At 44.7% G+C, this 16276-nt stretch overlaps 1 protein-coding gene across 2 annotated transcripts; it reads right to left on the bottom strand.

The window, feature by feature from the left end:
• Positions 1-529: 529 nt before the first annotated feature.
• LOC125555700 (uncharacterized) lies at positions 530-4535 on the bottom strand. 2 transcript variants are annotated; one of them, XM_048718565.2, is made up of 6 exons: positions 3896-4534; positions 3035-3121; positions 1935-2954; positions 1622-1723; positions 1084-1353; positions 530-1015 (listed from the first exon to the last, which is right to left on the bottom strand). In XM_048718565.2, the coding sequence occupies exons 1-6, from the start codon at positions 4292-4294 to the stop codon at positions 953-955; spliced, it is 1941 nt and encodes a 646-aa protein (XP_048574522.1). In that variant the 5' UTR covers positions 4295-4534; the 3' UTR covers positions 530-952. The 2 variants fall into 2 exon arrangements, with proteins under 2 accessions (XP_048574522.1, XP_087381716.1); XM_087525590.1 differs by having other exon boundaries at positions 530-1353; positions 3896-4535.
• Between the last annotated feature and the right edge of the window lie 11741 nt (positions 4536-16276).

Genomic DNA, 16276 nt, shown 5'->3' on the forward strand with positions numbered 1-16276 from the left:
AAGTGTGTTCATCGTGTTCATCTACGTAGCATTGCATGGGTTGCATGGATTTGGGGGTTCAGATATGAGGGACATGGGTGTGGGAGCAGACAAATGAGGGGTCCCCGGTCACTGCCCGTGGATTCATCCGGGCACATCTGCGGGCATTTGAGGGGTCGGATTTAGTGTTTGCGGCTGTAGATGCTTTAAGCTATGAAACTGTCCTTAATATTGCCAATACTTTTCTCCTCAATTTTTTTTGCCAATACTTGTTCCTCAAAAATTGAGGGGTGGAAAATCATCTTCCAGAAATAGCATCTTTGGGATCAGTTAGAGCAAAAGTTAGTCCCTTTGCTATAGATCATAGAAACCAGCTAGGGGGCCACCTAAGTTTCAGCGCGTGACAAAGATACTCCCTCCGTTCGGAATTACTTGTCTCGGATATGGATGTATCTAGAACTTACTTGTCTCGGATATGGATGTATCTAGAACTAGTTCTAGATACATCCATATCCGAGACAAGTAATTCCGAACGGAGGGAGTACAATTTTGGCGTTTTTTCAATTTTTGGGCGCCCTCGTCGGCACAAAACAACTGAGTTGTTGCACAAATTGAGGTCTGTGAAGTAGCCAGATATGAAAACAGTTTGAATACGAGGAAAAATGGAGGAAAAGCTGAACGATTTGAAACCTCTGAATTTCTTTTACAACTGCGGTCTCAATCTCATGGATGTTGTGGAGAACAAACATGAGGTCTCAATCTCATCGAAGCTTGGGCACATCTCTGTGCAAACACCTGCGGAGTTCTTATAAAACTTCCTAGATGAACAATACGAAAAATTCATGCAGTTCACTTTCCTGTATCATTGCACAAGGCATGTCACTGTAGTTCCTGTATTTTCCCTAAACTGTGGTTTCCAATTCATGCATTTCGGAGGAGGCCTTGAGCAGTATCAGCCGTGCCACATATATCTTCAATAGCCTTGCTGTGGACTCTCCCTCGAAACCTTCACTCGCAGGGTACGTCCCTCCAGAACCTGCAGAAATTCAAAGTGAAAACCAGATTTCTGAGCTGACACTGAAACCAACCAGTTGTTACACTGACCTGCTTGTTGAGAGAATTGATCGCGTAGTACGATTGCTCCTCCGTCGCCATTGTGACAAAACCAAATCCCCTTGAACGCCTGGTCCCTCCTCTGCGCTCATAGTAGACTACTCTAGCATCAACCACTTCGCCGTGCGCGCTGAACAGCTTCTCCAACCACGAGTCGTCCACTTGCCACGGCAGATTGCACACAAAGATTTCGAACGGAGACCCAGATTGACGGGGAGCTGTGATATATACCGTCAGAGGTCTGACACTGCTATATATCACCTGTAATGTCCACATGAAAAGTTAATCAGCGAAGCCCAAAGCATAAGGTTTCTACAGCCTGCCTTTAGCATATGAACTGAACTACACATCAGACATTTCTAAAAGCTACCAGAAATGAAATAGATTAAAGATCACTCTGGTGTACATACTTCATACCAACCATGAATCAATAAGCTAGTAAACAGGGTTAACAGAATGAAGGGACCGATTAAGTTGGCTCGTATTGAAGTATAAACCAGCTCCCCATGAAGCTACAGAAAATACTCACATATCCATGGTACATTCTAACAGCCTTCTCAGCCTCCTGAACAGTACTCATGGTGACATACCCAAATCCACAGCTCTGGCCTGTTTTGTCATCGTAAATGACCTGCAAACATCTGCATTTTAGAACAAGGAGAGAAAGAAATATATATCCTGCTAGCTGCATCTCAGCAGCACTGATGAAATTCTCTAAAAAAAACTGTACTGATGAAACAGATTGCCAAACAAACAGTCCATTCATGCCAGTGATGGATTTGGGGCATATTTTTCATATATCATAGAACGGATAAGGATGATGAAGAGCTAAAAAGGCTCACCTCCGAGAAAACAACGACTCCGGCATGCTGGAAATTCAGTGCGAGAGAGTCGTCGTCAATGTGGTAGGGTAGGTTCCCAACATACACTGTGGATCCCTCTGATGCATATTCCTCTGGTGTGTCCTCCCAGTACTCTTCATACTGGTCAGGCTCGGGCTCCGGCAGGTGGTGGCTGGCAGTGGCCGGGTAAGTAAGTTGAGCGGTTTGAGCATTGCCTCTTTCAGCTATTGCCGCAGGGTAAGCTCTTGGTGCACTGACAGTTGGTTGTACAGGGTGAGTAATTTGTGCATTGTGAGCATTGTTTAAACCTATTCCAGTTCTTGCCACAGGCTGTGGCCTTGGTGCACTGACAGTTGGAGCAGCTACAGGATAAGTAACTTGAGAAGTGTGAGCGTTGTTTGAACCTCTTCCAGTTCTTGCCGCAGGGTGTGGCCTTGGTACACTGACAGTTGGCGCTACAGGATAAGAAACTTGAGAAGTGTGAGCATTGATTCTACTACCTTCAGCTCTTGTCGCACGGTACACTCTTGGTGCACCAACGGTTGGCGCTACATGGTGAGTAGCTTGAGAAGTGTGAGCATTGCTTGTGCTACCTTCAGCTCTCGTCGTAGGGATTCCTCTTGGTGCACTGACAGTTGTCGCTACAGGATAAGTAACTTGAGAAGTTTGAGCATTGCTTGTGCTACCTTCAGCTCTTGCCACAGGGAATGCTCTTGGTGCACTGACAGCTGGGGCTACATTCGGTGCGGTTCTAACTGAAGCATGTATTTGCCTGTTTTGGTTCACAACATTCTGAAGAGGACTCCGATTGCCAAGAGAAAGGCCGCTGACTGACGCCATTGCTGGGTACATGGCATTTTCCTTTTCTGGATTAGATGCTCGAAGCCCTTTGCACTTGAACGCAAGCCTCAGTGTTTTCCACCTAGTTTCCTTATCAGTAGCATGACAATGATCATCAATCGAGAGACCTGTACCCCAATAATCGCACGGAGCTCGGACGTCACATACAAAACAGTAGCACTGCATTTGGAAAACAACAATGAATTCGCATTGTAGCACATTGCCAACACGATCAGAGAGTGAGAAAGCTTGTAACTCACCATGGTACAATGCTTCTCATGAGAAGTAGTGCCGAAGGGAAAGTTAGAACATAAATGGCGCGAGTGAGGGAAGTCCCTGCATGCTACCTGGAGAGATACATCCAATAACGAATTAATGCTAGTGCAGCTTCACAGTAGTATTGCAGGGTCTTCCTAGGAACTCCAAAAACTCAAATTGTCTTTGTTAGACATCAATTAAAAAAACACAGATATTCATAGACCATACGAGCAGGTAGACATCGAAGAATGTAATGTATCCATATATGCACTCAAGCAAACAACTTCGATCTAACAATTTTTCTCTTCTCTTGAACACACATCATAATTGGCATCATTTTGTACTAGAAGAAACAAGCCCAAATAGCACCAGCAGTGACCATGAACCCACAATCAAGTTGGGTATGGCTGACTATCAATACAGAATGCAAATAAAAGGAAAAATAAACAGCTAAAGTCCGGTGGTCTAAGGATGCAACGGCAGACACTAATGTTTTAAATAGCGGGCTACGAAAAATAGCGGCGGGCCTCCAAATCAGCTATAGTGGGCTATTTGTGAAGGCGACCATTTAGCGGCACCCTGCTGAAAAGGCTATAGCCGGCTATTTAAAACTATGGACACTATGCTACAAGTTGAATGATGCATCCTTAACAGCTTGCACATTATCTGAATTCAGAAGTCGTGTTCTGCTTCTGCAGCAGTGACTGAACATACAATAGATTTCATTTAAGGAAATTGCGTATCAATTTCATACAAATACATTTCTGTATGCTCTTTTCTATTTGAAATTTGAATCACCTTCGCAAGTCGACTACGAAATCACATACACATGCCCGCAGTTCATAACGTTAGAAACAAAATACCTGGCCTTTCTCTGCAACTATCTGCAGTTCATCGGAGCTGACATCGTTCCCCGCAGCCCCCTTCCGTCCCACAACAGCAACCGCCCCATCAGGGTCGCCATCTAGAACCACGCAGTCGTCGTCATCCGTGGCAACACCGGCGTCGTCCGACTCGCCCTTCTTCAACACAGCATCATCGCAAGGCAACTCCCTTGCCACGGGGGCGGGGCGAGAGTCCTCCTCGTCGGAGCTGATCTCCACAGCGTCCCGCGCCGACCCCATCCTTCCGCACACAGGATACTGGGCAGGAAGAGCTCTACCGGACGGGGACCCCCGAGGAGCCGAGGAGCCCGAACGAGGCCACAGTATCCGGAGGCGTGGTCGCCCGACGTGGATCCGGAACCCCATCGATCCAGCCATCCGGGAGCGGCGGAATGCAGCAAAATATCCTGGCGGCAGTGGCTTTCACCGTCGGTGAAGTTGGCGGCCGAGTGAGCGCGTCGAAATGGCTCGTCGGCGGTCGCTCAACGGCTTTTAGCGCGGCGATTGGGGCGAGGAGTTTGGCTGAAGGCACGAGATTTTGGTGATCCCCGCTGTTATCGCGGGTGATTAACAGAAGATGTGGACCGTTGGAGCCTTGGAGAGGAAAGTAACCGAGTAACTTGCGCCCCTTCCAACATTTGAAATTTGAATTTTGTACCCGCCCCCCTGATCCCAATTTTGTGATCTCGTCCTCTAAAAAAGGAGGGATGTCAGCGACCCAAAACAACTATGGTGATATATGAATACGGATCATAAAAAAAGTAGTTTGAAGCATCTACATTAATTTTTTTCCCGACGCAAGCTATAATTAATGGGCTTCATTAAGGAAAATATATAAAATAGAGACTATAGTAGTATATAAATACATGTCATGCATCCCTACCAAGGTTTTGTTACCGAATGGGGCATTTTTACTGGGAAGCCGTAAATGTGGTTAGGGTTTCTCCAAAGCAGACCTTCAAACCTCCATTATATGTCCGGGCGACAGTGTCCGGACCACTTTTGTCATCCAACGGGGTCTTGTATATGTCCGCTTAGCAGTCCGTACGTACGGATTCAGATATCCAAGAGACAAATGTGGGAGGCTTTGCTGGAGTCCGGACATGCACTTAACCAATCACATGCATGATCTTCCTCTTCTCTCTCTTCTCCCAACCGCACATGCATGATCTCCCTCTTCTCTCTCTTCTCCCAACCGCACATGCATGGTCCCTTTCTCCTCTCTCTTCTCCCAACCGCACATGCAATTGCTGGAGTAGACACTAAATCACAAATATCTCACCACATGCATGATCCTCATCTATTTTTTCTTCTCCCAACCGAATACTTTGTGATTAGCATTGGATGGCTCCCTCCAGCATCATGTCCGGACATAAAAACGGACATATACCGGATATACTTGTGTGTCGGTGTTTGAGATGCCCTTACCACGGTTACCGAGAAATACCGAGCATATTTTGAACAAAATTTATAACTAAATTTTGAATTCAATTTTTTTTGAAAATAATATAGATAGAACTATTGGGGAACGTAGTAATTTCAAAAAATTTCCTACGCACACGCAAGATCATGGTGATGCATAGCAACGAGATGGGAGAGTGTGGTCCACGTACCCTCGTAGACCGAAAGCGGAAGCGTTAGCACAACGCGGTTAATGTAGTCGTACGTCTCCACGATCCGACCGATCAAGTACCGAACTCACGGCACCTCCGAGTTCAGCACACGTTCAGCCCGATGACGTCCCTCGAACTCTGATCCAGCCGAGTGTTGAGGGAGAGTTTCGTCAGCACGACGGCGTGGTGCCGATGATGATGTTCTACCGACGCAGGGCTTCGCCTAAGCACCGCTACAGTATTATCGAGGTGGACTGTGGTGGAGGGGGGCACCGCACACGGCTAAAAGATCAAACGATCAATTGTTGTGTCTCCAGGGTGCCCCCCTGCCCCCATATATAAAGGAGCAAGGGGGAGGTGCGACCGGCCTAGAGGGGGCGCGCCAGGAGGAGTCCTATTCCTACTGGGAGTAGGACTCCCTCCCTTTTCCTTGTTGGACTAGGAGTGGAGGGGGAAAGAGGAGGGGGAGAAGAAGGAAAGGGGGGCGCCGCCCCCCTCTCCTTGTCCTATTCGGACTAGGGGGAGGGGCGCGCAGCCCTGCCCTGGCCGCTTCTCCTCTTCTCCACAAGGCCCACTATGGCCCATTAAGCTCCCGGGGGGTTCCAGTAACCTCCCGGTACTCCGGTAAAATCCAGATTTCATCTGGAACACTTCCGATATCCAAACATAGGCTTTCAATATATCAATCTTCATGTCTCGACCATTTCGAGACTCCTCGTTATGTCCGTGATCACATCTAGGACTCCGAACAACCTTCGGTACATCAAAACATATAAACTCATAATATAACTGTCATCAAAACGTTAAGCGTGCGGACTCTACGGGTTCGAGAACTATGTAGACATGACCGAGACACGTCTCCAGCCAATAACCAATAGCGGAACCTGAATGCTCATATTGGCTACCACATATTCTACGAAGATCTTTATCGGTCAGACCGCATAACAACATACGTTGTTCCCTTTGTCATCGGTATGTTACTTGCCCGAGATTCGATCATCAGTATCTCAATACCTAGTTCAATCTCGTTACCGGCAAGTCTCTTTACTCGTTCTGTAATACATCATCCCACAACTAACTCATTAGTTGCAATGCTTGCAAGGCTTAAGTGATGTGCATTACCGAGAGGGCCTAGAGATACCTCTCCGACAATCGGAGTGACAAATCCTAATCTCGAAATACGCCAACCCAACAAGTACCTTCGGAGACACCTGTAGAGCACCTTTATAATCACCCAGTTACGTTGTGACGTTTGGTGGCACACAAAGTGTTCCTCTGGTAAACGGGAGTTGCATAATCTCATAGTCATAGGAACATGTATAAGTCATGAAGAAAGCAATAGCAACAAACTAAATGATCAAGTGCTAAGCTAACGGAATGGGTCAAGTCAATCACATCATTCTCCTAATGATGTGATCCCGTTAATCAAATGACAACTCATGTCTATGGTTAGGAAACATAACCATCTTTGATCAACGAGCTAGTCAAGTAGAGGCATACTAGTGACACTCTGTTTGTCTATGTATTCACACATGTATTATGTTTCCGGTTAATACAATTCTACCATGAATAATAAACATTTATCATGATATAAGGAAATAAATAATAACTTTATTATTGCCTCTAGGGCATATTTCCTTCAGTCTCCCACTTGCACTAGAGTCAATAATCTAGTTCACATCGCCATGTGATTTAATACCAATAGTACCATGTGATTAACACCCAGAGTTCACATCGACATGTGACCAACACCCAAAGGGTTTACTAGAGTCAATAATCTAGTTCACATCGCTATGTGATTAACACCCAAAGAGTACTAAGGTGTGATCATGTTTTGCTTGTGAGAGAAGTTTAGTCAACGGGTCTGCCACATTCAGATCCGTAAGTATTTTGCAAATTTCTATGTCAACAATGCTCTGCACGAAGCTACTCTAGCTAATTGCTCCCACTTTCAATATGTATCCAGATTGAAATTTAGAGTCATCTGGATCAGTGTCAAAATTTGCATCAACGTAACCCTTTACGATGAACCTTTTTGTCACCTCCATAATCGAGAAACATATCCTTATTCCACTAAGGATAATTTTGACCATTGTCCAGTGATCTACTCCTAGATCACTATTGTACCCCTTGCCAAAAATAGTGTAGGGTATACAATAGATCTGGTACACAGCATGGCATATTTTATAGAACCTATGGCCAAGGCATAGGGAATGACTTTCATTCTCTTTTTATCTTCTGCCGTGGTCGGGCTTTGAGTCTTACTCAGTTTCACACCTTGTAACACAGGCAAGAACTCTTTCTTTGACTGTTCCTTTTTGAAGTACTTCAAAATCTTGTCAAGGTATGTACTCATTGAAAAACTTATCAAGCGTCTTGATCTATCTCTATAGATCTTGATGCTCAATATGTAAGCAGCTTCACCGAGGTCTTTCTTTGAAAAACTCCTTTCAAACACTCCTTTATGCTTTGTAGAATAATTCTACGTTATCTCCGATCAACAATCTGTCATTCACATATACTTATCAGAAATGTTGTAGTGCTCCCACTCACTTTCTTGTAAATACATGCTTCACCGCAAGTCTGTATAAAATTATATGCTTTGATAAAGCGTATATTCCAACTCCGAGATGCTTGCACCAGTCCATAGATGGATCGTTGGAGCTTGCATATTTTGTTAGCACCTTCAGGATTGACAAAACTTTCTTGTTGCATCATATACAACTCTTCTTTAATAAATCCATTAAGGAATGTAGTTTTGTTTATCCATTTGCCAGATTTCATAAAATGTAGCAATTGCTAACATGATTCGGACAGACTTAAGCATAGATACGAGTGAGAAACTCTCATCGTAGTCAACACCTTGAACTTGTCGAAAACCTTTTTGCGACAATTCTAGCTTTGTAGATAGTAATACTACTATCAGCGTTCGTTTTCCTCTTGAAGATCCATTTAATCTCAATGGCTCGCCGATCTGTGGGCAAGACAATCAAAGTCCATACTTTGTTCTTATACATGGATCTCATCTCAGATTTCATGGCCTCAAGCCATTTCGCGGAATCTGGGCTCATCATCGCTTCCTCATAGTTCGTAGGTTCGTCATGGTCAAGTAACATGACCTCTAGAACAGGATTACCGTACCACTCTGGTGCGGATCTCATTCTGGTTTACCTACGAGGTTCGGTAGTAACTTGATCTGAAGTTACATGATTATCATCATTAGCTTCCTCACTAATTGGTGTAGTAGTCATAGGAACAGATTTCTGTCATAAACTACTTTCCAATAAGGGAGCATGTACAGTTACCTCATCAAGTTCTACTTTCCTCCCACTCACTTCTTTTGAGAGAAACTCCTTCTCTAGAAAGGATCCATTCTCAGCAATGAATAACTTGCCTTCGGATCTGTGATAGAAGGTGTACCCAACATTTTCTTTTGGGTATCCTATGAAGACGCACTTCTCCGATTTGGGTTTGAGCTTATCAGGTTGAAACTTTTTCACATAAGCATTGCAACCTCAAACTTTAAGAAACGACAGCTTAGGTTTCTTGCCAAACCATAGTTCATACGGTGTCGTCTCAACGGATTTAGATGGTGCCCTATTTAACGTGAATGTAGCTGTCTCTAATGCATAACCCCAAAACGATAGTGGTAAATTGGTAAGAGACATCATAGATCGCACCATATCTAATAAAGTACGGTTACGACGTTCGGACACACCATTACACTGTGGTGTTCCAGGTGGCGTGAGTAGTGAAACTATTTCACATTGTTTTAACTGAAGGCCAAACTCGTAACTCAAATATTTTACTTCTGCGATCATATCGTAGAAACTTTTATATTTGTTACGATGATTCTCCACTTCACTCTGAAATTCTTTGAACTTTTCAAATGTTTCAGACTTGTGTCTCATCAAGTAGATATACTCATATCTTCTCAAATCATCTGTGAAGATCAGAAATTAATGATACCTGCCGCGAGCCTCAATATTCATCGGACCACATACATCAGTATGATTTCCAACAAATCTGTTGCTCACTCCATTGTTCCGGAGAACGGAGTCTTAGTCATCTTTCCCATGAGGCATGGTTCGCAATCATCAACTGATTCATAATCAAGTGATTCCAAAAGCCCATCAGCGTGGATTTTCTTCATGCGCTTTACACCAATATGACCTAAACGGCAGTGCCACAAATAAGTTGCACTATCATTATTAACTTTGCATCTTTTGGCTTCAATATTATGAAAATGTGTATCACCACGATCGAGATCCAACAAACCATTTTCATTGGGTGTATGACCATAGAAGGTTTTATTCATGTAAATAGAACAACAATTATTCTCTAACTTACATGAATAACCATATTGCAATAAACATGATCCAATCATATTCATGCTCAACGCAAACACTAAATAACATTTATTTTAGGTTTAACACTAATCCCGAAAGTATAGGGAGTGTGCGATGATGATCATATCAATCTTGGAACCATTTCCAATACACATCGTCACTTCACCCTTAACTAGTCTCTGTTCATTCTGCAACTCCCGTTTCGAGTTTACTATTCTTAGCAACTGAACTAGTATCAAATACTGAGGGGTTGCTATAAACACTAGTAAAGTGCACATCAATAACATGTATATCAAATATACCTATGTTCACTTTGCCATCCTTCTTATCCGCCAATTACTTGGGGTAGTTCCGCTTACAGTGACCAGTCCCTTTGCAATAGAAGCACTCAGTTTCAGGCTTAGGTCCAGACTTGGGTTTTTTCACTCGAGCAACAACTTGCTTGCCGTTCTTCTTGAAGTTCCCTTTTCTTCCCTTTGTCCCTTTACTTGAAACTAGTGGTCTTGTTTACCATCAACACTTGATGTTTTTCTTGATTTCTACCTTCATTGATTTCAGCATCACGAAGAGCTTGGGAATCGTTTCCGTTATCCCTTGCATATTATAGTTCATCACGAAGTTCTACTAACTTGGTGATGGTGACTAGAGAATTCTGTCAATCACTATTTTATTTGGAAGATTAACTCCCACTTGATTCAAGCGATTGTAGTACCCAGACAATCTGAGCACATGCTCACTTCTTGAGCTATTCTCCTCCATCTTTTAGCTATAGTACTTGTTGGAGACTTCATATCTCTCAACTCGGGTATTTGCTTGAAATATTAACTTCAACTCCTAGAACATCTCATATGGTCCATGACGTTCAAAACGTCATTGAAGTCCCGATTCTAAGCCGTTTAAGCATGGTGCACTAAACTATCAAGTAGTCATCATATTGAGCTAGCCAAACGTTTATAACATCTGCATCTGCTCCTGCAATAGGTTTGTCACCTAGCGGTGCATCAAGGACATAATTCTTCTGTGCAGCAATGAGGATAAACCTCAGATCACGGATCCAATCCGCATCATTGCTACTAATATCTTTGAACTTAGTTTTCTCTAGGAACATATCAAAAATAAAACAGGGGAGCTAAACGCGAGCTATTGATCTACAACATAGATATGCTAATACTACCAGGACTAAGTTCATGATAAATTAAAGTTCAATTAATCATATTACTTAAGAACTCCCACTTAGATAGACATCCCTCTAATCCTCTAAGTGATCACGTGATCCATATCAACTAAACCATGTCCGATCATCACGTGAGATGGAGTAGTTTCAATGGTGAACATCACTATGTTGATCATATCTACTATATGATTCATCCTCGACCTTTCGGTCACCGTGTTCCGAGGCCATATATGTTATATGCTAGGCTCGTCAAGTTTAACCTGAGTATTCCGCGTGTGCAACTGTTTTGCACCCATTGTATTTGAACATAGAGCCTATCACACCCCAATCATCACGTGGTGTCTCAGCACGAAGAACTTTCGCAACGGTGCATACTCAGGGAGAACACTTATACTTTGATAATTTAGTGAGGGTTCATCTTACAATGCTACTGTCAATCAAAGCAAGATAAGATGCATAAAAGATAAACATCACATGCAATCAATATAAGTGATATGATATGGCCATCATCATCTTGTGCTTGTGATCTCCATCTCCGAAGCACCGTCATGATCACCATCGTCACCGTCGCGACACCTTGATCTTCATCGTAGCATCATTGTCGTCTCGCCAATCTTATGCTTCTACGACTATCGCTACCGCTTAGTGAAAAATTAAAGCATTACAGGGCGATTGCATTGCATACAATAAAACGACAACCATATGGCTCCTGCCAGTTGCCGATAACTCGGTTACAAAACATGATCATCTCATACAATAAAATTTAGCATCATGTCTTGACCATATCACATCACAACATGCCCTGCAAAAACACGTTAGACGTCCTCTACTTTGTTGTTGCAAATTTTACGTGGCTGCTACGGGCTTAGCAAGAACCGTTCTTACCTACGCATCAAAACCACAATGATAGTTTGTCAAGTTGGTGTTGTTTTAACCTTCGCAAGGACCGGGCGTAGCCACACTCGGTTCAACTAAAGTTGGAGAAACTGACACCCGCCAGCCACCTGTGTGCAAAGCACGTCGGTAGAACCAATCTCGCGTAAGCGTACGCGTAATGTCGGTCCGGGCCGCTTCATCCAACAATACCGCCGAACCAAAGTATGACATGCTAGTAAGCAGTATGACTTATATCGCCCACAACTCACTTGTGTTCTACTCGTGCATATGACATCTATGCATAAAACCTGGCTCGGGTGCCACTGTTGGGGAATGTAGTAATTTCAAAAAAATTCCTACGCACACGCAAGATCATGGTGATGCATAGCAACGAGATGGGAGAGTGTGGTCCACGTACCCTCGTAGACCGAAATAGGAAGCGTTAGCACAACGCGGTTAATGTAGTCGTACGTCTTCACGATCTGACCGATCAAGTACCGAACGCACGGCACCTCCGAGTTCAGCACACGTTCAGCCCGATGACGTCCCTCGAACTCCGATCCAGCCGAGTGTTGAGGGAGAGTTTCGTCAGCACGGCGGCGTGGTGACGATGATGATGTTCTACCGACGCAGGGCTTCGCCTAAGCACCGCTACAGTATTATCGAGGTGGACTATGGTGGAGGGGGGCACCGCACACGGCTAAAAGATCAAATGATCAATTGTTGTATCTCTAGGATGCCCCCTGCCCCCGTATATAAAGGAGCAAGGGGGGTGCGGCCGGCCTAGAGGGGGCGCGCTAGGAGGAGTCCTACTCCTACCGGGAGTAGGACTCCCTCCCTTTTCCTTGTTGGACTAGGAGTGGAGGGGGAAAGAGGAGGGAGAGAAGAAGGAAAGGGGGGCGCCGCCCCCCTCTCCTTGTCCTATCGGACTAGGGGGAGGGGCGCGCAGCCCTGCCCTGGCCGCCTCTCCTCTTCTCCACAAGGCCCACTATGGCCCATTAAGCTCCCGGGGGGTTCCGGTAACCTCCCGGTACTCCGGTAAAATCCCGATTTCACCCGGAACACTTCCGATATCCAAACATAGTTTTCCAATATATCAATCTTCATGTCTCGGCCATTTCGAGACTCCTCGTTATGTCCGTGATCACATCCGGGACTCCGAACAACCTTCGGTACATCAAAACATATAAACTCATAATATAACTGTCATCGAAACGTTAAGCGTGCAGACCCTACGGGTTCGAGAACTATGTAGACATGACCGAGACACGTGTCCGGTCAATAACCAATAGCGGAACCTGGATGCTCATATTGGCTCCCACATATTCTACGAAGATCTTTATCGGTCAGACCGCATAACAACATACGTTGTTCCCTTTGTCATCAGTATGTTACTTGCGTGAGATTCGATCGTCGGTATCTCAATACCTAGTTCAATCTCGTTACCGGCAAGTCTCTTTACTCGTTCCGTAATACATCATCCCGCAACTAACTCATTAGTTGCAATGCTTGCAAGGCTTAAGTGATGTGCATTACCGAGAGGGCCCAGAGATACCTCTCCGACAATCGGAGTGACAAATCCTAATCTCGAAATACGCCAACCCAACAAGTACCTTCGGAGACACCTATAGAGCACCTTTATAATCACCCAGTTACGTTGTGACGTTTGGTGGCACACTGTAACACCCTCGATGCGGCTATATCTCCCACGTGTCGAAGCACGACTTAGAGGCATAACCGCATTGAAAGCAATGTCGCAAGTGAGGTAATCTTCACACAACCCATGTAATACATAAGGGAAAGAGATACATAGTTGGCTTACAATCGCCACTTCACACAATACATGAATAAAGCATTACATCATCCAGATACAATCAAGGTCTGGCTACGGAACCAAAATAAAAGAAGACTACCCCAAATGCTACAGATCCCCGATCGACCCCAACTGGGCTTCATTACTGATCAAATGGAAATGGAACACCATAACGAACACGATCTTCATCGAGCTCCTCCTTGAGCTCGGTTGCATCACCTGCACGATATCATCGGCACCTGCAAGCTGGTTTTGGAAGTAATCTATGAGTCACGGGGACTCAGCAATCTCACACCCTCGCGATCAAGACTATTTAAGCTTATAGGTAGGGTGAAAGGGTATGAGGTGGAGCTGCAGCAAGCGACTAGCATATATGGTGGCTAACATACACAAATGAGAGCGAGAAGAGAAGAGCAAAGGCACGGTCGAACAACTATGATCAAGAAGTGATCCTAGAACAACCTACGTCAAACATAACTCCAACACCGTGTTCACTTCCCGGACTCCGTCGGAAAGAGACCGTCATGGTTACACACACGGTTGATGCATTTTAATTAAGATAAACTTTAGGTTTTCTACAATCGGACATTAACAAATTCCCATCTGCCCATAACCGCGGGCACGGCTTTCGAAAGTTCAAATCCCTGCAGGGGTGTCCGAACTTAGCCCATCACAAGCTCTCACGGTCAACGAAGGATATTCCTTCTCCCAAGACAATCCGACCAGACTTGGCACCCCGGTTACAAGACATCCTCGACAATGGTAAAACAAGTCCAGCAAGACCACCCGATGCGCCGACATCCCGATAGGAGCTGCACATATCTCGTTCTCAGGGCACACCGGATAAGCAATCCATACAACTAAAACCAGCCCTTGAGTTTCCCCGAGGTGGCGCTGCAAGGGGCTCTAGTTTGGACCAACACTTAGACAAGCACTGGCCCGGGGGGTTAAAATAAGATGACCCTCGGGATGCGCGACTCCAAATGGAAAAAGGCTAGGTGGCGAATGGTAAAACCAAGGTTGGGCCTTGCTGGAGGAGTTTTATTCAAAGCGAACTGTCAAGGGGTTCCCATTATAACCCAACCGTGTAAGGAACACAAAATCCGGGAACATAACACCGATATGACAGAAACTAGGGCGGCAAGAGTGGAACAAAACACCAGGCATAAGGCCGAGCCTTCCACCCTTTACCAAGTATATAGATGCATTAATTAAATAAGAGATATTGTGATATCCCAACAAAATATCCATGTTCCAACAAGGAACAAACTCCAATCTTCACCTGCAACTAACAATGCTATAAGAGGGGCTGAGCAAAGCGGTAACATAGCCAAACAACGGTTTACTAGGACAAGGTGGGTTAGAGGCTTGGCTCAACCATATGGGAGGCATGATAAGCAAATGGTAGGTATCGCGGCATAGGCATAGCAAAAGAGCGAGCAACTAGCAAGCAAAGATAGAAGTGATTTCGAGGGTATGGTCATCTTGCCTGAAATCCCGCAAGGAAGAAGAACAAGTCCATGAAGAAGATAAACGGACGTAGTCGAACGAATCCTCACAACACGACGTTACCGGATTACCGAGAAGAAGTACACCGGAAAGAAAGCAAACAACATAGTAAACAAACATCACATAAGCATGGCACAATGTGCAAACAAGTATGATGCATGTCCGGTTTAATGAGGCATGGCATGGCAAAATGCAAAAAACAACACTACAAATTAAGTGGAGCTCAATATGCAACTCCGTTGCATATTGACGAAACACCATGACAAGTTATTTAGTTCGATCTCGATTATGCACTCAACAATATTAAATGTTGGTTAGAATGGCATGGGTGAAGCATAAAAGAAACTATCTAACTAAGCAATTTAAATGGGGCCAGATATAACAAACAACAAATCCGGTAAATCCCCATATGATTTAGCAATTTAATGCAAGAACAATTTTAAACATTCAAATGTTGTCAACATGATGCGGATGACATGTTCAAGTTTTATGCAAGTTTTATTAAAAGTTGACATGATAAGAGATGAGGCATTTGTCATCGTGGCGGAAACAAAAGGGGTGCCACGGCGACGATAACGAAACGGTATCACGGCAACATTTCGGTTCCGACAACTCATTGAGACATCGGTGCAAAAGAAAGTGTGGCGGGAGCGTGCAAAAGATGGTGGGGTGATCCCGGTTACCGGGTGTCCCACGAGTTGGCGACAAGGAAACGAGTGACAATTTGGACACGGTGCAAAACCCGAGCATCCCAAACATCGCAAGCATTCGTTCACGGACGTCATCTCGAGGTTATACCTTCGAAGTGTGCAAACGGGACGGTTCGGGTTTGATGGGACGCAGTGGTACTTTCGGTCCTCAGCGACAGAAGAGGTACAGACGTTCTCAAGGCACTTGTCGGTCCGGACTTGGTGTAGTTGTACATGGCAAACGTAGTGGTACTCAGAGTCTTGTCAAAACCCAAGCGACGGTAGTCGTACACGACGCGTTGTGGAGGTAGTTGTACTCACGGACTTCGGCGGCGAT

Source organism: Triticum urartu, chromosome 5A, assembly GCF_056163025.1.
Source record: "Triticum urartu cultivar PI428250 chromosome 5A, HENAU_Tu73, whole genome shotgun sequence".
Classification (NCBI taxonomy): Eukaryota; Viridiplantae; Streptophyta; class Magnoliopsida; order Poales; family Poaceae; genus Triticum; species Triticum urartu.

What these genes read in the sequence shown, in the direction of transcription:
- LOC125555700 (XM_087525590.1), bottom strand. Translation starts at nt 4,294, where the DNA reads ATGGCTGGATCGATGGGGTTCCGGATCCACGTCGGGCGACCACGCCTC. An exon ending in ATGAGAAGCATTGTACCATG is followed by an intron (nt 2,955 to 3,034) that starts GTGAGTTACAAG and finishes TTCCAAATGCAG; the next exon opens with TGCTACTGTTTTGTATGTGA. An exon ending in GAGTCGTTGTTTTCTCGGAG is followed by an intron (nt 1,724 to 1,934) that starts GTGAGCCTTTTT and finishes AGATGTTTGCAG; the next exon opens with GTCATTTACGATGACAAAAC.